The sequence below is a fragment of the Zeus faber genome, assembly GCF_960531495.2.
Source record: "Zeus faber genome assembly, chromosome: 21".
NCBI classification, from domain to species: domain Eukaryota; kingdom Metazoa; phylum Chordata; class Actinopteri; order Zeiformes; family Zeidae; genus Zeus; species Zeus faber.
The window spans coordinates 1,459,991-1,482,336 of NC_137208.1; the positions used below are offsets into that span (position 1 = coordinate 1,459,991).

The window sequence follows — 22,346 nt, forward strand, 5'->3', positions numbered from 1 at the left end:
CGCAGCATCATTGTTTAGATCCAAAGTCCGATCTGAACAACCCCACTGAACATTTTACCACTGAGGAATGTACCACTCTGCTGCAGCTTCTCACTGGGCTCACATTCAAGTCAGGCAGTCTTTCTATGTTAAAATCAAAACAGATTTTTTTGGGGTATTATTGACTCGCACTTCCACAAATCTGCTATTTTGCCGAGATGGAAGCAGGAAAAAAAAACACAAAGACACTAGGAACAGGAAGTAAGAGAATAGAAATAGGAAGTAAGAGATCACAATAGGAGGTAAAAGACAAGAAACAGGAAGTAAAAGACTAGAAACAGGAAGTTAGAGACTACAAATAGGGAGTAAAAGACAAGAAACAGGAAGTAAAAACATAGAAACAGGAATAATAATAATAATAATAATGGCCTTTCATTTCTATAGCGCCTTTCAACAGACCCAAGGACACTTAACACGTTTGGAGGGAGACAAAACAAACCACACAAGAGCAGAAGGTAATAGCAGCAATGTTGCCGGGGTGACAGCATTAATCAAGACCATAGGCCTTAATGAGCAGGTAGGTTTTCAGGGTTTTTTAGAGGGTATCAGTGGATTCGGCGTTGCGAACCTCTGCCGGGAGAGAGTTCCAAAGAGTGGGGGCTGACACACTGAAAGCTCCGTCACCACCTGGTCGGGGGTGCAAACCTGGTCCGAGGACCGCATATTCCCGGGACGGGGTATTGGGGTAGAGGAGGTCTGATAGGTACTGCGGGGCAAGGACACGGAAGGATTTATAGGTGAGGAGGAGGATTTTCTATGAGGTAAGGGACTTGACCGGGAGCCGGTGAAGGTGGATGAGGGTGCGGGTGAGAACCCTGGCAGCTGAGTTCTGCACATACTGGAGCCTGTCCTGGGCTTTGCGGTGTACCTCGGACAGGACAATCGAAGCAATCCAGACAGGAGGTGTTGAAGGCAGGGATAATGGTCTCAGCCACGGTCTGAGAATGATGGCCAGGGTCTGGAGATGTTTTTGAGGTGGTTTCACATTTTTTAATCATTTAGCAGATGCTTTTATCCAAAGCAACTTCCAATTATTCAAAGACCCATGGACGCAGCCATCAAGGCTTAAGTGTCTTGCGCAAGGACAGCTTGGTGGGTAAGCTGGAGAGTACCATGCCAGATTCCGAGGAGGAGTTGATATTGTCCACAATGATGGGGCACAGGGGAGGTAGGCATGCCTTGATCCAGGGTATGGGCTTGGTGTCCAAAGAACAGGTGGAGGCCTTAGCTTTCGTGACCAACTTAGCAACTTGAGGAGCATCCACAGGGGAGAAGGAGGAGAGGCAGCACAGTGGCAGGGGTGGAGCGGAGAGAGCAACACCCTGTGGCTGAGGTGTGTGTGTGGGGTGGGTGAGGGTACGGGCACCACAAGCTGCTGGTGGACAGAATCCACTTTGGATGGAAGAAGTCCAGGAACTTGCAGCAGAGATCAGAGGAACCTGTGGGGCAGGTGGCATCGAGGGGGTGTAGTAGCCGGTTGATGGTGGGACAACAGCGGTCAAGGTTGATTTCGCTGGTTGCCCATGAGCAGGGGAAGAATATTGCGTCTTGGTTTTGGAGAGAGCTTCTTTATAGGACCTCATGTGCCCTTTAATGGTCTCAAGGTGGAAGGTAAGGCCGGATCTTTTTAGAGCCTCTCCAGCTGACAACCGGTGGTCTTCGGAGCACACCAAGTTGAAAGTTTGACCTTTGGCATGGGTAGGGTCATGAACATGCTGTATGATGTTAAAACTGCAAGGAGACAGCTGCTGGAGTCCACATGAATACTTTAGTCACCCAGCAGGAGTGAACATGGATAGGTGAAGCAGACAGAGGTGAATTGCTCAGATAACTCAGAAAGGAAGGTAGTGGAGGCTTTTGGGGGGGTGGGGGGGTAAATAAGGACCAGCTGGAGGTGTGTAGATCCAATGTGAATGCAACACACTTAAATGAGGTGACGTTGAGTACTGGAAGTTCTTTAACCAGGACGTCAGCTGGAAGTATAACAGCCAGCCCACCACTCGGACCCACTGAGTGAGGCTTCTGTACGTACACAGCCTGGTGGTGGGGCTTGGCTGAGTGTCATAAAGTCCTGCTGATTTTGGCATGACTCTGTTAAGCATAGAATGTCAATTTTTTCAGTATGTGATAAGGTCATGAAAATTATGACTGTAATGTTATGGATGCTACAATTTGATTGGATGAAAGGAGGCATTTTCTTTATTTGGACTAAACTTGTAAGATTTACAGAAACAACCCATTTTGGACTAGTTCAAAATGGAGGAAAAATCAAGACGCAAATGAGCGCTGAATGGGATATCGCCATTGAAAGTTACACGATTGCCATAGCACCACCTGTTAACCTAAGTACACCAGATTTCTCACAGTGCCTCAGAGTCATATCCTGCACATATCTAACAAATTGGATGATGACAGCACAATGCGTTGTGAGTTATGGCAGATTGTGAAAATTAGGCCCCACCCAGACATTTTTTGCAAATCGTGAAAAAGAATTGTGGCCAAACTATGGAGTGCAGAACACTCCATTGTATAAAATATATTTGGGGCGGTCCAGACATGCTGTGGTCTAAGTTTGATGAACATTGGACCATATCTGTAGGAAGAGTAAGGAAAAAAAACATTTTGGACAGAATTCATATTGGCGGATAACCAAAACGCAATGGGCTCGACATGACCAAAGGAATGGATGCAAGAACTTTGTTTCTACGACCGGCGGTTCAGAAGTTATTCGACAAAACACCAAAGTGGCTGTTATAGCACCACCATCTGGCCGACGAATTACGTTTTTTTTGGGAACATGTCCAACCCATCATCGAAGTTTGGTGTCCGTGGGTTTCATGTTTTCTGAGCGCCAGGCTCTTTCAGCCGGAGAATAATAATAACAATCCAAACATAAACAATAAAAACAAAAAGCCAAGAGCGCGGCAGAAGTCATGTGTAGCATCATATTTATTACAATTAAATCACAACAAATGGATTATTTCCTGTTCCCTAGTGGAGTAGCATGTCAGCACGGCTCAGCTACCTCTAAACTATTGAAGAGTTATTCATCACTCGTCTGGGAAGGAACGGCTCCCGGTGGCAGAGGTCGGAGGTCAAATCCGTTATCTGTTTTGTTTCTGGTCTTTAAGTTCCCGCGTCACAGGGATAAAGGAATAGATCAAAGTGCCGCCTGGTCCCGTCCACGCCCATGACACGCCCCCGGGCGGCTCCATTCAGTGACGCTCCACAGGCACTCCTCATTCTTACGTTTCTTTTTTATTTAAGGTTCATTTCCAGGTTTACAGTAAGTTGCCAGATTTGCCTTCTTTGTTTATTTCTAAATAATATTGCCAGTTCTTTCTGTTTATTCTTTATTTTGAGGTCTATTTTTATTGGTTGTCAATTTTTTAGATGTTATGTATAATGCCTATTTTCTTGTTCAGTGTTTATTTTTCTTTTACATTTTAGGTTTATTGACAAAATGTTCTTGTTTATCTTTAGGTTTGCATTGATTTATTGTTAATTATACGGTTCACCTATAACCTTCAACTCTCTCACAGCAACAGATGATTCAGTGTTACACGTCTCTCCGTTGGTCCATTTAGTCTCTCTCTCCCTCCCTCCCTGCCTTCCCCTCTCTCTCCCTCCCTCCCTCCCTCTCACTGTTTGAGCACCGGCAGCTCGCTGGGTTTGAAGAAGGCCTGCACCATGCCCATGGCAAAGAGATAAACCTTGGAATCCACAACGATCTTCTCTTTCTTCAACAGATCTACCAGAGAAAAACAAACAGAACGACAGACAGAAAGAAAGATGGATGGATGGATGCTGGATGGATATATGGATGATGGATGGGTGGATGGATGCTGGATGGATGAATGGGTGGATGGATGGATGGATGGATGGATAGAATGACTCATATGTTTGGGGCTCTACCGTCTATTTTGCTCTGGAATTCATCAAGTGGCAAGAGAACGACTTCAACAAATTCTGGAAGGAAGAAGATAAAACACATTATTTTGTGTGATCAATTATTGTGATCGATACGGCGCCAAGACAAATGAATTAATTATCAACAAATGAAAACAAATAATTATGAAGAGAAAGTCACGTCACGTACCTCCATCACCTGAGGAAGGAAGAGAAGAAACCTTTATTAAGATGGAGAAAGAGTTGAAGTGAGAGGGAGAGAGAGAGGATGGGGGAGAGATAGAGATAGACAGACAGACAGACAGACAGACAAGACGGACAGACAGAGAGATAGCCAGACAGACAGACCGACAGACAAGACACAGAAACAGACAGAGAGATACAGACAGGCAGAGAGAGAGACAGAGACAGACACAGATACAGAGACAGACAGAGAGATACCGAGACAGACAGAGAGATACAGACAGGCAGAGAGAGAGAGACAGACAGACAGAGAGATACAGAGACAGACAGACTGACATATACAGATACAGACAGACAGACAGATACAGATACAGACAGACAGACAGATACAGACGGACAGAGAGAGAGAGACACACACACACAGATACAGAGACAGAAAGACAGACGGGTGTCTCTCTCTCACCCAGCTGCTGGGTGGGGTTGGTGTTCTCCACGTCGTCTCCGTTGATGTTGACGGTGACGATGTTGGTGGTGCAGTTGGAGAGGCCGGGGTCCAGGCAGGTGACTGGGGGGTCAGAGGTTAAGGCATCAGAAGTTATGTGGTCAGAGGTCAGGGGGTCAAAGGGTAAGAAGACATCCAAGTTACTGAAGACCATAAGAGATCATTGAAGATAATAGAACGCTTGAATGATGAAAATAATAATCGTGCTAATATTTAGTCACGTGAAAAATTCACGTTTTCCCTGGTGGGATCATCTGTGGGTGTATGGTGGAATAATCAATTTTTATTTCGGTGTATGATTGAAAAACGGATCGTACACATACTCTTGCTCGCCTGGCTGATGGTTCGGGAAGTCCTCCCTCGCTCACCGTGCCTTACACCCACCCAACCACTCTTTTTCTGACTGAGTGACTGGCAAGAGCCGAATCCCAGAAAGGAATCAAACCTTTCAACACTACTCCCTATCTACGATCTGCATCCTCTGGTCCGCTCACTTCTATTTTTTTATTAATGAAATAAGACAGAAGAAATTTGAATTGTATGTAATTAATTTATCCCCAAAACAGGTTTTTACATTAAATAAAATGACTTGTTTTCGGTGGAAACCACCCAAACTGAAGTCGTTCCCTGAAAGGTAAGTCCTCATAATGGAACAGTCTGAGTCATTCCTACCCATAATATCAAACTGATTAATCATCAGGTGTGTGTGTGTGTACCTGGTGTGACTCCTACCACCTCCCCCTTGTATCCTGTCTCCTCCTTCAGTTCCCTCAGAGCAGCCACCTCCACGCTCTCCCCCTCGTCGATCAACCCTGAAGGTCACACACACACACACACACACACACACACACACACACACACACACACACACACACACACACACACACACACACACACACACACACACACACACACACACAGGTACATTTTACCTTTACCATGCGTATATAGATATGTTTATATATTTATTTATATATAAACATGTTTCTTAATAATTATTATATGTTGTATGTTAATATGTTGTGCGTAAATATGTTGTATGTAGATTGGAGTTGTAACGAAAGTAATTTCCCCCTGGGATTATTAAAGTATTTCTGATTCTGATTCTGATTATTATTATTATGGCCCTTTAACAGTTAGTGATGCAAGACTCGCAAATAATTTGTTCATAGTGAACAAATCTTTTAAATGAGTCGGGCTTCTGGAGTCACTCCATCAAAAGAGTGAATGTTCAACTCTATAATAATATAATATATAATACTCTATTAACAAAAATAATTATTGAACTAAATTAAAGCCTGAGAAAAAAAGGGATAATGCGTCACATTCCACCAAAATAACTAATTCTGTCAGAATTAAACGCTTCCTGTGAGAGTTGCCTTCTCGACGGGGAATCGTACCGACTCTTGTTCCTCCTCTAGTTGAGGGTGGAGGAAGTCCTCCCTCGCTCAGCGTGCGTTACACCCACCCGACCCAACCAAGCCAGAGTGGGACAAAGGCAACGACTCTTTTTAGCCAGTGAGTCGTCAGGAAGCCACTCCCCAAAAGAAGTGGAACCTTTGTCACGACTGATAGTTGTGACTTTCAGAGTGAAACTTGTTGTGATGGACACAGAGCTGCTGTTCTGCTGGAGCTCATATATCACCTCATCACTCACTGCAGCCTGCCAGTTTGGAGCTTGCAACGCAGGAGCTGCTGTTCTGCTGGAGCTCATCACCTCATCGCTCACTGCAGCCTGCCAGTTTGGAGCTTGCAACGCAGGAGCTGCTGTTCTGCTGGAGCTCATCACCTCATCACTCACTGCAGCCTGCCAGTTTGGAGCTTCATGACTGATGGGTTTGAAGTGGAACTTGAAACATGTGGGGCAGCGTCTCTGACCTGCAGGGAACTCCAGCGTGCAGCATCCCAGCGGAGGACGGAACTGCTTCACCATGACAACACAGTCCTGGTGCAGCGTCCGCTTCAGGAGAGCGATGATCCCCACACCTGCAGAGGACGACCAGCTGTCTGTCTGCTTCTCCTCATCATCCTGCTGCTCTATTTTTATGTTCACTTTCCACTGTTCATTGTATGAAATCGATAAATACATAACATAATAACAGAAAGTAATAATAATATATATGAAATATAATCAGGAATATTTAAAAATAATCTATCTTCTAGTTCATTTTTTGATTTGTTGCAAATTGTTTACTGTTAGTTTTTTTGTTTGTTGTACATTTATATATTTTAATATGTATCCATCCATCCCTCTCACCATCTGCTTCCATGTTGTTGTTTCTCGTCATCCTCTTCACGCTCTCCCATGTCCTGGAGGCGGGAAAAAAGAAGAAGTGTGAGCGGTGTAGAAGTGTTAGGAGACCACACACACACACACACACACACACACACACACACACACACACACACACACACACACACACACACACACACACACACACACACACACACACACACACACACACACACAGACAGACACACAGACACAGACCTGGTGTTTCCGGCAGGATCCAGGTACGTGGTCTTCTCCAGCTTCACCCACTTCCCCTCCACCATCACCTGGAGGAGGAAAATAACCTGATTTTAACTCGGACAGGGTGTTGGACGTCACAGTACAACTGACAATGTATTCATCCTCAAAGGAAACTGCAGAGGAAGAGAAAGTGCAGAATTGACATAAATACATAAATGACGGACAAAAATACATCATAATATAATATCATATATAAATATCATATATAAATACAATATCATTTGGATATAGTAAGCGAGCAGCCTTTGGGAGTATGAATGAGAAGCGATGGCCAAACAAGTCGTCATGTTTGCCATTTGTTTTTTTTATAACAACCAACCAAATTTACTGACTGCAGTTCATATTTTTCTTAAATATATGGATAAATGAAAATATACTATTATATTCTTTAAAATAAATAGAATGTGCAATAATGTATATATTCTGCAATATACTGCAAATATATTATAGATTATAATTTTAAAAAGTATGAGGATAATATTTATTTATCTGTTGATATTACTGTTTTACGTAATTTCTTTCTGGAAATATTTAGAAACAAATATTTTATTGGAGAAGAATAATGAAACCCATAGAATGTAAATATATTTGACCACTATAAGTAAAATGTTTGTTATATTACCTCCTCCTTCACAACATGTGCGCTGCAGCTGGACTGGCTCATCGTGTACTCACTGCAAAGTAGAGTCACACTCTGTTAATAAAGGCAAATTAAGCTTTTCATTTAAACCACTTTATTTCCACATGATGCATACACAGAAGAGAATTAAAGCCACGCGTAAAAATTTGAATACCCCTGTGTTTCAAGATAAACTCGGAATTCCAAGTTAAAGTCAAAATACATCGTGAGAATACAGGGGGAACATATCTCTCTCTCCCTCTCCCCTCTCTCTCTCCAGGGTAGTCAACCCTTCATTAAAGTTCAATGTTGGGATGTGCTTTGGCTCTCTATTCCATGTGTTTGGTGACTGCAGAAGTTCATTTCTTCCAACTGGTTACAGTGTAATCCTATTAAGGGATGTTTTTCACGGCTGTGGATGGGTTTCCTACGGTGCAACTAATGGCGGTTATCATTCTGAAGTGGGGCTGCACAATTATGGCTGAAATGATAATCACCATTATTTTAGTCAACATTGTGATCACGATTATTTATTACAATTTCCAATCCGTTTTGGGGAACAGAATTGTTTTATTGCACTTCATAAAGCAACAGAAACTGTCTTAATAATGTATTTTACAAACCTATAAATAAATGAACTTAAATGTACAAATCTTTGAATCAAAGTAGGACTTTCTTCACATGCTGTCACGTGATCTGTGTACTCTGTCAACTTGCGCGTGTGCGCAAGGATTTCTCCATTGCAGAATATGTCTGTGCATGGCGCCATCTTGGTCAGGTTGTAATTGTTGATCACAAACCTCTTCCCCAATAATGAACCAATGTGGATGAAACTCGAACGACACCATGTTTGTTGGAACTGCCCAAAATACACATCTTATTCATTTTGTCTGTGGGTTCCTCGTATCCATGACTTTTGGAGCTGGACCCTTAATAATAATTATAATAAATATAGCAGGCAGCAATGCACAGGTCTAGTTTAATCGTGTTAGGTATGTATTACAGGTTTCCTGGTTCTGTGACACGCAGCACGATTTACAATTTTCCGAGTCCACATTGAACGCTGCATCGGCCCCTCCCGTCCGTCATCTGAAGAAACGTGAATACAACGCAAAGCAACCAAGTCTACACAGCGCAAAGCTCCGAATGGACTTATATTACCCCCGTTCATGATGTCCCAAAACTTACCAAGCTGTGCCAACTTCAATTTTGCTCTGGTTTTTCACTCATTTCTGCTCCAAATGTAGATCAATATGGATCAAACTTGCACCACAAGATGTCTGAAACATCCAACGAGAGCTCAAACATGTCTGTGTGTGCTGCCGTTGCCGTGTTGTGAAGATTACAAATAACAGAAATTCGAGCAAAGACAACGGGGATCCAGCCTAATAAACCAAAATCCTAAAAAACACCTTTTTCTGCAGTGGAAGCACGGCCCCATTTCGAGTGATGAAAGGTTTGAGTATTCTTTGGGAATCGGTTGGTCACTGGTCAAACTCTCGGGAGGGACTTTCCGAACCATGAAGCAGAGGAGTCTGGAACGGAACTCCCACAGGAATCATTTAATTGCAGTCAAGATTGTTTGTTTCAAAGATCAAAATAAATATGGTGTAGTCCACAGTGAGTGTTTTGTCGGAGTGACTCCAGACGCCCGAGTCATTTGAAAGGTTTGTTTGCTAAGAACGAATCTTCGCGCGTCCCCATTCATCCCTGCCCCAAATCCCATGGACTCTGTCTATTGTCGCAATGTGCCGCTGCCGTAGGGAGCACCTCTATGGTCGTTGCAGTGCAGAGTGGTTACGTTTCCAACACAACGTTTCATTAATTCCAGCGGTCAACCTTCAGTGTTAAAGAGTTAATTCACAAAACTGAACTCACGTGAAAAGTCCACAGCGCCACCAAATCACCAGGCCACGCCCACATGTGTGCCGCCGAATACACTCCGCCCACACACAGGAAAATAAAGTGTGTTTGAAGCGTGATCGTTTACATTTATTTTATTAATGTATTTTTTTATAGTCATCGTAATAACAACACGACGATGTCTACAAAAGAACGATGGTAACATTTTGTAGACGCTTTCCTCGACGGCGGCGAGGCGGAACCTGTCTTCGTGTCGCGGTGTCCGTACCGGGTCATTTTGACTGACGGACTCACTTCCGCTACAGGAGCTGCAGCATGAAGAAGGAGCAGGTTGTCAACTGTCAGTTTTCGGTCTGGTATCCGATTTTTAAGAAACACACGATTAAAAGGTGAAGACTGAAACGTGACCCGCGCTGTTTAACTTATTATTATTATTATTATTGTTATTGACATCTTGCTTTCGAATATATTTTACAGATGTGATTAAATTACATGTTCAGCTCAATGAGCTACTCCGTCTTACGTTAGCTAGCTAGCAGTTAGCTAGCTATCTTAGACAGATAGAAAGATGGTTAGATAGATAGATAAACAGACAGACAGACAGACAGACAGATGGACAGACAGATGGACAGACAGATGGATTAACAGATAGATAGAACCGTCCAAAAGAGACAGATTGATACTCCATTCTTCCCCATAGGGGAAATGTGGTGATTACAGCAGTTCGCAATAATAACAAGGTAATAAGAATATTTTAAACCGTAACCCTGAAATTTAAAAGATGGCAATAAACCTCATTCAAAATAACTCTAGAAAAATATGAAAATTACCCTCAACAATGAACATAAGAATCACGTTCGAACAGTAAACCTCAGTACCAACAATTCAAATTCTGTCAAATAAAGGAAATCTTATATGTATGAAATAAAATGTGAGGGACAGACGAAAGGGGGGGAAAAAATGGTTGCAACAATATAATATGAACAGTGTGGTAAAAGATGACAACACTGTAAAAATGGTTCTCATAATTTAATATATACAGTGTTTTAACATCCCACTGTTAATATTTTTTTCTTTCTTTCTCTTAGTTTGATTCTCCCACTGCCTCAGAATGTAATAGATTATTTACTGGACGACGGAACACTGGTAGTCTCCGGGAGGTAAGATCACGCTTAATAATTTGAATTAAAATACTTCATGATCCCAGGGGGTGAAAGTGATTAAAAGGTGATTAAAAAATGCTGAAATATAAAGTAACAACTATAAGCAGAAGGTTGGATTATAAACTTCTATTACCTCTCTCACCCTCACCTCGCCCTGTCTCACTTAAACCTAATTAATTGTAATTAATTTCCACTGTTGTAATGTCAAATAGCTTCATGAGAATTAACTGATGAGAATGAGACTTGAAAACAACGTGTGAATAGGAAACAATGAAAAAAAGTTGTTTTACAGAACAAGAGCTGTTTTATCTAATTGCTCTGGGAAAGTGTAGAAAGATGTTAAGTGTCTCGAAGGGTGTTTTTGTTTTTATCTTTCACAGTTTTAATTAGGGCTGGGTGATATATCATTAGAATATCGACATCATCTGGGATTTTGGTTGTGACATCGTGATATAGTTTATTGTCTTTAAGGAGGTTCTAATCAATGATCATAATGTCCACATGATATCTTATGAAAGCACCGATAGTCATTCCTAAAATATTGTTCAGATAATGAATATCAAGGTGTTCATCAAAAAATGTCTTGATTTTCAATTCATTTTGAATATCGCCCTGACCCTATAGTTTTACTGCCCCTCATACCAAAGATGGCCGCTCCATCAACAGATCTGAAAAAGCCATTGAAACAAAGTTTCACAAAAAAGCGTTTAGGAAAAGTCCACCAAATGTTTAAATGCAATAAGTTTCCTCTGAATTGAAGTTTCTCTTTCCCACAGTGACCACAACACGCAGCAAACACACACCAACAGCAACAACTCTGATGAGGAGGAAGATGTCCAGGTACTCTTCCACAAACCATGTCATTTCAACAAACTAGGACATAAAATAGTTATTATTCCAGTGCAGAAAAATGCCCCTGAATTTCTTGTAAGGAAGAATGACTGCAACCGTCACACACAAATTCTGTGTAAATTCATTGGTCAGGTCTTTTTCAAGGGGACCTATTATGCTCCCTTTTACACAAGTTATTATACGTCCCTGAGGTCCATAAAACAGTTTTTTGCTCAAAATACCACTCAGATGAAGCATTCTACCCATTGTAACGGTTTCTGTGTGTGTAGCTCTAAATTTAAATGAGCTGCCAGGCCCCGAGTTCTGTGAGCCAATGCGGTTTGAGCTTCACTTCCGGGTCGCAATGTTTTACTCCGTAATTTTCACTCCTTTCACCTAATCAGTCCAACAACATATGTTTCTGAACAAATTTGTGGCGAGAAATAACTAATGTAATTTCTGAATCTCCACTCATATTAGATCTACAAGATATAATTTAAAAAGTTTGTTCTGACTTTCAGGGACACCGCACCAGGACGCCGCACCTGGGATTTTTTGTTTCATGTAAACATCAGAAAATACAATAAATAAATACTACAATAAAATAACACTTTTTATTGGTTTTGTTTGGAGAAACGCACGGTTGATTGCGTGGCACAGCCTACAGTCAACCTCTCACAATCTCTCTTTTTTTTCTGAAAGAAACACAGCAGAATTATTTTTTAAATACTTACATTTCCATTCTCTACGGTTTGGTCTCGGACAGTTGGTATTAATTCCTTTTTCTTTTAAGATATTTGTGCTGGTCTCCACGGCCAACAGAGCACTTCCCATGCTTAGCTCTTAGCTTCGATGCTAGCAGGTCTGGTAGTGTGCCGGCCGAAGCCCTGGATGACGTAGATCGGGGCTGCAAAGCTCAACGGCTTCTTTTAGGACACGTTTTCTGAAACGGACAGTTTACAACAAACTCACTGTGTTGTTGAGACCCAAATGTATGTGCACAAGCACTGAAAAAGTGAGTTTTTCATTATAGGTCCCCTTTCAAACCAAGACAAGGACTTCCCACAACGGTCTGTTATAGCAGTTTAATATGTTTATATGAGTTATATTATGATGAATATCTTATTAATCCTAGATGGGAAATTCAAAGATAAGAGCGGCCGAAAATTACAGAACAGTGCAAGTTAAAAAAACAAGCCCAGATAAAATTACATAATATATGTACAAATAAGTATATGTAATATTATGTTGATAAAGGTTGTTCTTTTTTGACCTTACGGACCCTCTTTCTGCCCCCTAGTGGTCAGATGATGAAGACACTGCTACTGTCACAGTGAGTATTATAGTGTAAATTGAATGTTACATGATAGCATGACGTTTTTTTTAATATTCAGCAGGAAATAGGGAATATATATTTGACCTCCCTTACTTGCACTTCTTCCTGTCAGAGGTGTTTTTCATGGATATATTTGATCTTCGGTTCACCAGGCTCCAGAGTTTCCAGAGTTCACTTCCAAGGTGCTAGAGGCCGTTAACTCCTTGGGTGGCCGCGTCTTTCCCAAACTCAACTGGAGCGCTCCCCGGGTACCAACCATCACACGCTATCCTGATCACCATCATCATCACCATCATCATCATCATAATAATAATAATTACTGGCCTCAACATATTCATTTGGAGAGGCCATGTCAGTATTTTACAGTCACTACTATCATTCTGGACAAATAATGGAACTCAAAGCTGAAAAAATGTCACGCTGCAAGAGTTATAGGTCTATAAAGAAAAGTTTCGTTTCCTTGAAGAAAACTTCAGTTTCTACAGAGAAAAGTTTAGTTTCCATATAGAAAAGTTTAGTTTCCATATGGACAAGTTTAGTTTCCATATAGAAACATTTAGTTTCCATATAGAAAAGTTTAGTTTCCATATAGAAACACTTATTTTCCATATAGAAAAGTTTGGTTTCTATAAAACAAGAGAAACATAAAAATGATATTGGAGATAAAATTAACAATCTGAAATTTATATATATAAATATATATATATATATATATATATATATATATATATATATATATATATATATATATATATATATATATATATATATATATATATATATATAAAGCCAAAGCCAAGAGTGTTAAGCTGACTAATATTTTTCTAATATTTATAAGAATATTTTTACTAATATTTGAAAATGAGTGCCTCTGGATTTCTCCATTTAGAAAATGAAAACTGTGTGAAAACGTTGTTATTATTATATATATATGTGTGTGTGTGTGTGTGTGTGTGTGCGCCTGCCAGGATGCAAACTGGATCGCTCTGAACAGCTCTCTGCAGTGTCAGAGCCTGAGCGACATCTTCCTGCTCTTCAAGAGCTCCGACTTCATCACCCACGACCTCACACAGCCGTAATTATTATTGTTGTTGTTATTATTGTTGTTATTATTGTTGATATTGTTGTTATTATTATTATTATTATTGTTGTTAATATTATTATTGTAATTATAATTGCTGTTATTATTATTGTTGATATTATTATTATTATTACTACTCATTAGATAACCTCTAATAAGCATCCACTCTCATTTTCTCCCTCGGCATCTTCTGTGACTGTATTGTCATTTTATGCTCTTAATTAATTAATCGCACTGATTATAGGAATAATGCAGGGGTTCGCAACCTAAGATGCTAGACCCCCACAGGGGGCCACCAGAGATCACAGAAGCGGTCACGAGGCTTTGGGATGTTTCCCAGAAGTCAGATATTGGTTGGAAAGATCCACAAGATCAAATATAAACTGTGATAAAATCCAGGACTATGTGCCATGGGGGCAGTTTCACAAACTAAACTAGTCCTGCTTAAATTAATCCCGAATTAAAAAAAAAGCCTTTCTGAGACGTAGCTAAATTTAAGATTAATTAGTTGGAGACTAGTCCGAGACATAAGGTGATGACTGTCTGGTCTCAACCTGGAGGCCCACATCCATTCATCCAAAGATGTAATTTAAGTTGAGACTTGGACCTAGATTAACCCTCATCTTCCTTCTGGAAATGAGATTTGTTTAAACCAAGACTCAAACAAGTCTGAGACTATTTTCAACCATGACTGAGAAAGGCCCTTCCCAGTTGGTCCAGATTAAGGTGGGATTTAGTCCTGTGTCCATGAAGCTGCCCCATTATGTACTGTACGGCCAAGAAACCTTGAAGAATAGAACGTTAAAAAAAAAAAGTCTATAAACATGGAATCGGGTTTGAGTTGGGTGTGCGGGGTGAGGAGGACTCCTGGACGGTTTAATTGATCAGCTCTAAATCAAAGCTAGCAGCCACGACAGAAAGTACCAGGACGTGATTTTGAGCAGCAGCAGCTCTCCGACTGATTTATGTCTCTTTGTTTTAATGACGTTGCTCAAAACCTCCTTCATTGAGACCAAGGGCACAACTTTTTCTTCGCTCCCTCAGAGGAGTTTCTTGAGCCGCCATTCCATTTTGAGATTAATATTCTTTATTTAAATATAGATTTGTTTATTCATTCCGTATCATAATAATTAAGAATCAAATTCAATCATTTATGATGGTGCATTTTTAAATATTTTACTTCCCATGTCCCACATACAAGGCAATTAAAACATTAAGACATTATACAATTATTACAAAAAATTAAAATAATAATGCAAAAAGGTGAAATGTTTCATTGAACCCAAACCTTTGCTGTCATAGAAAAGACAAAGGTGATGGTCAATCTTAGTGACAAATAATAACAAAGTGAATAATAAAGTGAAAATAAACGAGTAATTACGACTACAAATAATAATGTTAATGGGGAAAGTGCACCCATGGGAGTTTCTTTTGGAGGGCTGCTGAACTCAAAATCCCCCAAAATCTTAAAAAAAACAAAAACACGTATGTGTCTGATTTTGTGAAAAATGTTATTCTAATCTTTGGATTAAAAAAACAAAACCCTCACACCTTGTCTCCATTTCCAGGTTCCTGCAATGCAGTGACCACGACTCCCCAGATCCACCCATCAACTATGAGGTATTTCACAGTGTACTAGTTTTTAAAAATACTCACTCTCAGATGGTCTTGAAGAGCCTGCGTGTTTATAATTCATAGTCATTGATTTATTAGGTGAACCAGGATGTTTTAGACATGTTGTTCGAGTTTGATCAATATCCATCTACATTTGTAGCGGTAATGACTTAAAAACTGTTATTATTTTACCGGAAAACAAAGAACCTTTGCACAATTTGATTGGTTAGAGGGGCGGAGCGCTCTGTGACCTCATCTTCTGAAGTTATACGAGTCCAAGTTTCATCTCCCGGGACTCATTCCCATCCAGCGCCCTGTGGACTGCACAACGTTTACAGACAACCCACGTAGACGGACAGCCCGAGCCGATGCTGCGTTTAAAGGAAACTCGGAAAACTGAAACTCGTGCTGCGCTTCACAAAACACTGAAAAGATAATCGTTCGCCCCTTGGTGTTTTAGAACCGCAGGAAGTTGAAGGAACCATTGCGGGATGGTGACTAATATCACCAACGTTGAAAAAGTTGTGTAAACAGAAAATGAAGGTGAATAACTGATTTATTTACTTCTCTGAAGATGGCCTTGTTTTTGTAATAAAAACATAACAAATGTCACACTGTCTTTATAGAAATGACCTTCCTGAAGACGACCTTGTTTTTTTTCTAAAAAGATAACATGTCAGGTGATCTTTATAAATCCCGTGATATTTTGTTTTGTTGTTTTGTTCAGATGTTTTGGGCAACTTTACAGTAAAACTATTATCTGTGTTGTCATTGTTCCTCCAAAATGACCGCTCCGCTCGATTCTGCAAGAAAAACATGTTTGATGAAATATGTTCAACTGGTCTAACATTTCACTTTGAAGACTTGGGAAATTTGGAATTTGTGTCGATATAAAACAATGTGTTTTTACGGAACCTTGGAAACCTGTAAAACGTAAATAACAAGACTAAACTGGACCCAGTACTAGTGTACTACTGCCTGCTGCTAAATGTATTATTATTATTATTATTTATAATAATAATATCTCTGCTCTGCTCAGCTGGTCTTGCGAAAGTGGAGTGAACTGATTCCTGGTGGAGAGTTTCGCTGCTTTGTCAAAGAAAACAAACTAATTGGTAAGTAACGGACGTGTCTTTTTTCATTTTCACCTCCTTCACCTCCAGTTTTATTAGAAAGTGTACAATTGTATTTTGGACTATTTTAGTCGATCGTTGAAGAGCAGCTAACAGGTCTTTTTTTTAGTAATTTACAATCTTGGGCCTATGGAGAAGATGGTTTGAAAAAAGGATACAAAACACATTTTACAGGCAGGAAGTACCAAAGTACATGAAAGACGTCTGTGTTTTCAGTGCGTGTAAAAAAATAAATAATAATAATAATAACAAAAAACGTGATCACTGTACGTGTATTGTTAGCTAATATCTGTATCTATATACCAGTATCTGTGTACTAGTGTCTGTGTACTAGTATCTGTGAACTAGTATGTGTGTCCTGTTTACTAGTATCTGTGTACTGTGTACTAGTATGTGTGTACTGTGTTGTGTACCCAGGTATCTCGCAGAGAGACTACACGCAGTACTACCCACACATCTCCAAGCAGGAGCAGCAGATCTGCCTCTCCATCCAGGAGTTCTTCAGCCACAACATCCAGTACAACTACCTGGACGAGGACTGTGAGTGATACGGCGGGCGGGGCTCCTGGAGGGGGTTAGGGGCGGGGCTCCTGGAGGGGGTTAGGGGCGGGGCTCCTGGAGGGGGTTAGGGGCGGGGCTCCTGGAGGGGGTTAGGGGCGGGGCTCCTGGAGGGGGTTAGGGGCGGGGCTCCTGGAGGGGGTTAGGGGCGGGGCTCCTGGAGGGGGTTAGGGGCGGGGCTCCTGGAGGGGGTTAGGGGCGGGGCTCCTGGAGGGGGTTAGGGGCGGGGCTCCTGGAGGGGGTTAGGGGACGGGGCTCCTGGAGGGGGTTAGGGGCGGGGCTCCTGGAGGGGGTTAGGGGCGGGGCTCCTGGAGGGGTTTAGGGGACGGGCTCCTGGAGGGGTTTAGGGGACGGGGCTCCTGGAGGGGGTTAGGGGCGGGGCTCCTGGAGGGTGTTAGGGGCGGGGCTCCTGGAGGGGGTTAGGGGCTGGGCTCCTGGAGGGGGTTAGGGGCGGGGCTCCTGGAGGGGGTTAGGGGCGGGGCTCCCGGAGGGGGTTAGGGGCGGGGCTCCTGGAGGGGGTTAGGGGGCGGGGCTCCCGGAGGGTGTTAGGGGCGGGGCTCCCGGAGGGGGTTAGCGGCGGGGCTCCCGGAGGGGTTTAGGGGCGGGGCTCCCGGAGGGGTTTAGGGGACGGGGCTCCTGGAGGGGGGGGGGGGGTAGGGGGCGGGGCTCCTGGAGGGGGGTAGGGGGCGGGGCTCCTGGAGGGGGGGAGGGGGCGTGGCTTCCGTGGAACAACAGCCAATGAGCAGTGCAGATTAGTTTTATTTGCGGAAGGTGACGTTAACTTGTGAAATGTACGGAAATAAAGTTGTCCTGTGCAGCGAAAGGCATAAATATATAAAAGGGCTGTAACAGTTAACGCAATAATAAGGCGTTGATGCAAACGAGACGACAGAGCGTCCACGTTTCTTTGATGGCACCGCCATCACAAACAGACTGGAGAGAGAGTAACAACCACGCTTCCCCCTCTGATTAAAACGTACCGAGACGACCTCATCATATGACAACCACTGCAGTCCTCCATGACGTCACACAGCGTGTCAGCACTGTGTATGAAGGGTTATTACACCGCCCTGCTGCTCCGCCCGCACCCAGACTAATCACTGCTCATTTGTCATACTCTGGTGATTCAGGGTCTGCCCCCCTATCACAGTGTGTTTTAAAGTCATCAACCATCACAGTGTGTTTTAATGGAGCCCTCTTGTTTCTTTGTTCTTGCTTCCACAGTTGTGTTGGATGTGTACAGAGACAGCTGGGTAAGTTCCTGGAGGGCTGGAGGGCAGGAGCTAGGCTAGCTGAACCCCTCTGCAGCCACGCCCAGAGCTTACTCCTTTAGCATGCAGCCCAAGAGACCGGTGTCTCCATCTGGGTGACACTGACACCCCCAAAAAAAGGAGTGTCCCTTGCCAATAAAATCAAATAATCTTGGACTGGTTTGGACTCATCTGGACTTTCCCGTAAACGACAGCTTCCATTCAGGCCTCGATTGACTTGATTTAACAACGCGTCCACGTGCTCACTGCGTAGCCTGCCCGCGCCCGCAGGATGACAGCGTGCCCCCCCGCGGGCGGACGAGGGCCAAATTATCCGCGGCCGACACCCAAACATCTCCCTGAGGAGACGAGATCGGGAGAAGGACTGGCGGCCCCGCCCTGTTCCTGCAGCACCTCCCTCCCGACCCGTCTCCGTTTGTTTCGCAGGTTCCCATGGCGACGTGTGAAGCGATAGTAGTTGCGGACGAGCCCTTCACGCCTCTCGTTGAAAGGGACACGCCCCTCTGGTCACGCGTTGAACTGCGTCTCGCGTCGCTGTAGTTGGAGCAGGTGCGATGTGTGACCAGAGCGTGACCGTTCCAGGGAAAGGTGTGGCTGATCGACCTCAACCCGTTCGGGGAGGTCACCGACGCGCTGCTCTTCACGTGGGAGGAGCTTAGCTCGGGGAACGGGCTCTCGACCAATCAGCCGCCGGGGGACGTGGCCCAGCAGCAGGTACGGTGGTTCACAGTAATTACTTACAGAAGGACTTGAATAGATTTAAAAAAAAAAAGATCTGTTCTGAAATATTTCCCAATTTTAGAAGATTTCAGGTCAATGTTAATAACATTTTTGAATTGCAAGTTAGAACATTGAATTTGTTTTTAGCTTGGAATCCAAAGCTTAGTTAAATACATTCTTGTTGTTTTGTTCATAATTTATATATTTTTTAAACATAATTGATGTTTATTTTATCTATTGCTTTGTTGCTTAGTGCTTGTAATGAATATGATAATCGTGCAGCAATTTATCCATTTAAGGCTTGAAATACTGGACAGATATTATATTAATAACTATGATACCCAAAATATTACCTTTTCGAGAAACTATTAACAGGGCTCTTGAAGTGCTTGAATTTCTGGAATACCTTGAAAATCACTAATCACTAATAATAGATATCACTAATAATAGATACGAAAATATTTAATTTCACAAAGATCCCATTGAAAATGTATTATTTGTTGAGCTTAAAGTCCTTGAAAATTAAGAATAGTGCTTGAAAAAGTCCTTGAATTTCATTGACAGAATGAACCCTGCGCTGAGAAGCAGTTTGATTCAAAATCTGTTGTTTAAAGGAGAACTGATATAACTAAAGTGTGTGTGTGTGTGTGTGTGTGTGTGTGTGTGTGTGTGTGTGTGTGTGTGTGTGTGTGTGTGTGTGTGTGTGTGTGTGTGTGTGTGTGTGTGTGTGTGTGTGTGTGTGTGTGGGCACGGCCAGGAAGGTGTGGCGTTCCGCTACACCACCAGCGAGGTGACGGTGCAGCCCAGTCCCTGCCTCAGCTTCCGGATCCCGCGGGACTTCGTGGACCTCTCCACTGGAGAGGACGCCTACAAGCTGATCGACTTCCTCAAGCTGGTGGGCGGGGCCCGTTGGCCAATAATAATAATAATAATAATTATTATTATTATTATTATTATTATTATTATCATCATTGTCATCATTATCATTGTCGTCATTATCATCGTTATTATTATTATTATTATTATCCTTACTATTATTATGGTCCAATTATTTTCAGTTGTTTTTAAGCGCTGTTTTTCCTGTGCCTCCTCTGCAGAAGAAGAGCCAGCAGGAGGACTCTGAGGAAGAGGAGGAGCAGGAGGAAGAGGCGCCACAGTGACGGTGCCCTCACCATGCAAACACACAGCTAGCCTAGCCGAGCGGGCGTCAACCTCCCCTTGTGTTTTCCATTGAGATCAGATCAGCTGCGAGCGCCATTAGCTTCCAAACTGCCCGACGTGTCGTCTTGTGTTTGTGTGGTCGTCGCTCTGTGTTTTGGGGGATTCCTGTCATATGGTTTTCAAAATGGTGTCGTTTGGCTTCGTCCAGTGGAGCAGTTATTTAATCATTATTTAACAATCGCTTAAGGTCGTCCGTCCGTCCGTCTGTCTGTCCGTCCGTCCGTCCGTCCGTCTGTCTGTCTGTCTGTCCATCCGTCTGTCTATCCATCTGTCTGTCAGTATATCTCTTCATTATGCAGCATCATATTAAAAGTGGTTGATCGTCACTTTGTTTTCCTGCTCATTTTTCCCCAAAACTCCATGAAACGAGTTGTACATTGACTCTGTGTGACAGTGGATACATCACCAGGTGATAGTTGCTCTTACGTAACATCACCAGGTGATCGTTGCTCCTAAGTAACATCACCAGGTGATCGTTGCTCTTACGTAACATCACCTGGTGATCGTTGCTCTTACGTAACATCACCAGGTGATCGTTGCTCTTACGTAACATCACCAGGTGATAGTTGCTCTTACGTAACATCACCAGGTGATCGTTGCTCTTACGTAACATCACCTGGTGATCGTTGCTCTTACGTGACATCACCAGGTGATCGTTGCTCTTACGTAACATCCCCTGGTGATCGTTGCTCTTACGTAACATCACCAGGTGATCATTGCTCTTACGTAACATCACCTGGTGATCGTTGCTCTTACGTAACATCACCAGATGATCGTTGCTCTTACGTAACATCACCTGGTGATCGTTGCTCTTACGTAACATCACCTGGTGATCGTTGCTCTTACGTAACATCACCAGATGATCGTTGCTCTTACGTAACATCACCAGATGATCGTTGCTCTTACGTAACATCACCTGGTGATCGTTGCTCTTACGTAACATCACCTGGTGATAGTTGCTCTTACGTAACATCACCAGATGATCGTTGCTCTTACGTAACATCACCAGATGATCGTTGCTCTTACGTAACTGCTCTTGTTATTCCGCCCGGAGCCCAAGGAGCCATGGCAGCACAGAACATTTATTTGTTTTGTTTTTAATGATTTCTCTGATCGATGGAGCTGTCGGATCCCTGGAACCAAATGAGTTTGCAGGCCCGAGGTGCAGGGTTCCAGCCTCAGAAAGTGGAGATGACATAAGTAATGGAAACAAGCTCCTGCGTTGCAAGCTCCAAACTGGCAGGCTGCAGTGAGCGATGAGGTGATGAGCTCCAGCAGAACAGCAGCTCCTGCGTTGCAAGCTCCAAACTGGCAGGCTGCAGTGAGTGATGAGGTGATGAGCTCCAGCAGAACAGCAGCTCTGTGTCCATCACAACAAGTTTCACTCTGAAAGTCACAACTATCAGTCGTGACAAAGGTTCCACTTCTTTTGGGGAGTGGCTTCCTGACGACTCACTGGCTAAAAAGAGTCGTTGCCTTTGTCCCACTCTGGCTTGGTTGGGTCGGGTGGGTGTAACGCACGCTGAGCGAGGGAGGACTTCCTCCACCCTCAACCAGAGGAGGAACAAGAGTCGGTTTGATTCCCCGTCGGGAACGCAACTCTCACAGGAAGCATTTCATTCCCAAAGTCAAAATGATTTATTTTGGTGGAATGCAAAGAATAAATCACACACGGTCACTCGAGACTCCTGAGTCCTTTAAAAGATTTTTCCGCTACGGAAAGACTCGTTTATGAGTCGTACATCACGAACTATCAGTAGGCCATAATAA

The 22,346-nt window shown here is 42.8% G+C and overlaps 2 protein-coding genes across 2 annotated transcripts; one reads left to right on the forward strand and one right to left on the reverse strand.

Annotated features, from left to right (window-relative positions):
- Positions 1-3,680: 3,680 nt before the first annotated feature.
- On the reverse strand, positions 3,681-9,692 carry nudt5 (nudix (nucleoside diphosphate linked moiety X)-type motif 5; the record flags this gene model as incomplete). Its single annotated transcript, XM_080022195.1, has 9 exons — positions 9,664-9,692; positions 7,789-7,840; positions 7,125-7,192; positions 6,891-6,943; positions 6,512-6,619; positions 5,350-5,445; positions 4,595-4,696; positions 3,955-4,008; positions 3,681-3,790 (listed from the first exon to the last, which is right to left on the reverse strand). The coding sequence occupies exons 2-9, from the start codon at positions 7,828-7,830 to the stop codon at positions 3,681-3,683; spliced, it is 633 nt and encodes a 210-aa protein (XP_079878321.1). The 5' UTR covers positions 7,831-7,840; positions 9,664-9,692.
- A 242-nt stretch (positions 9,693-9,934) lies between these two features.
- On the forward strand, positions 9,935-20,902 carry cdc123 (cell division cycle 123 homolog). The gene is made up of 13 exons (XM_080022194.1): positions 9,935-10,037; positions 10,737-10,808; positions 11,588-11,651; positions 12,943-12,975; positions 13,131-13,226; positions 13,947-14,053; positions 15,628-15,679; positions 16,713-16,788; positions 17,224-17,346; positions 18,589-18,617; positions 19,218-19,349; positions 20,113-20,250; positions 20,453-20,902. Exons 1-13 carry the CDS (start codon positions 9,964-9,966, stop codon positions 20,513-20,515), a joined length of 1,059 nt encoding a protein of 352 aa, XP_079878320.1. The 5' UTR covers positions 9,935-9,963; the 3' UTR covers positions 20,516-20,902.
- Positions 20,903-22,346: the final 1,444 nt, after the last annotated feature.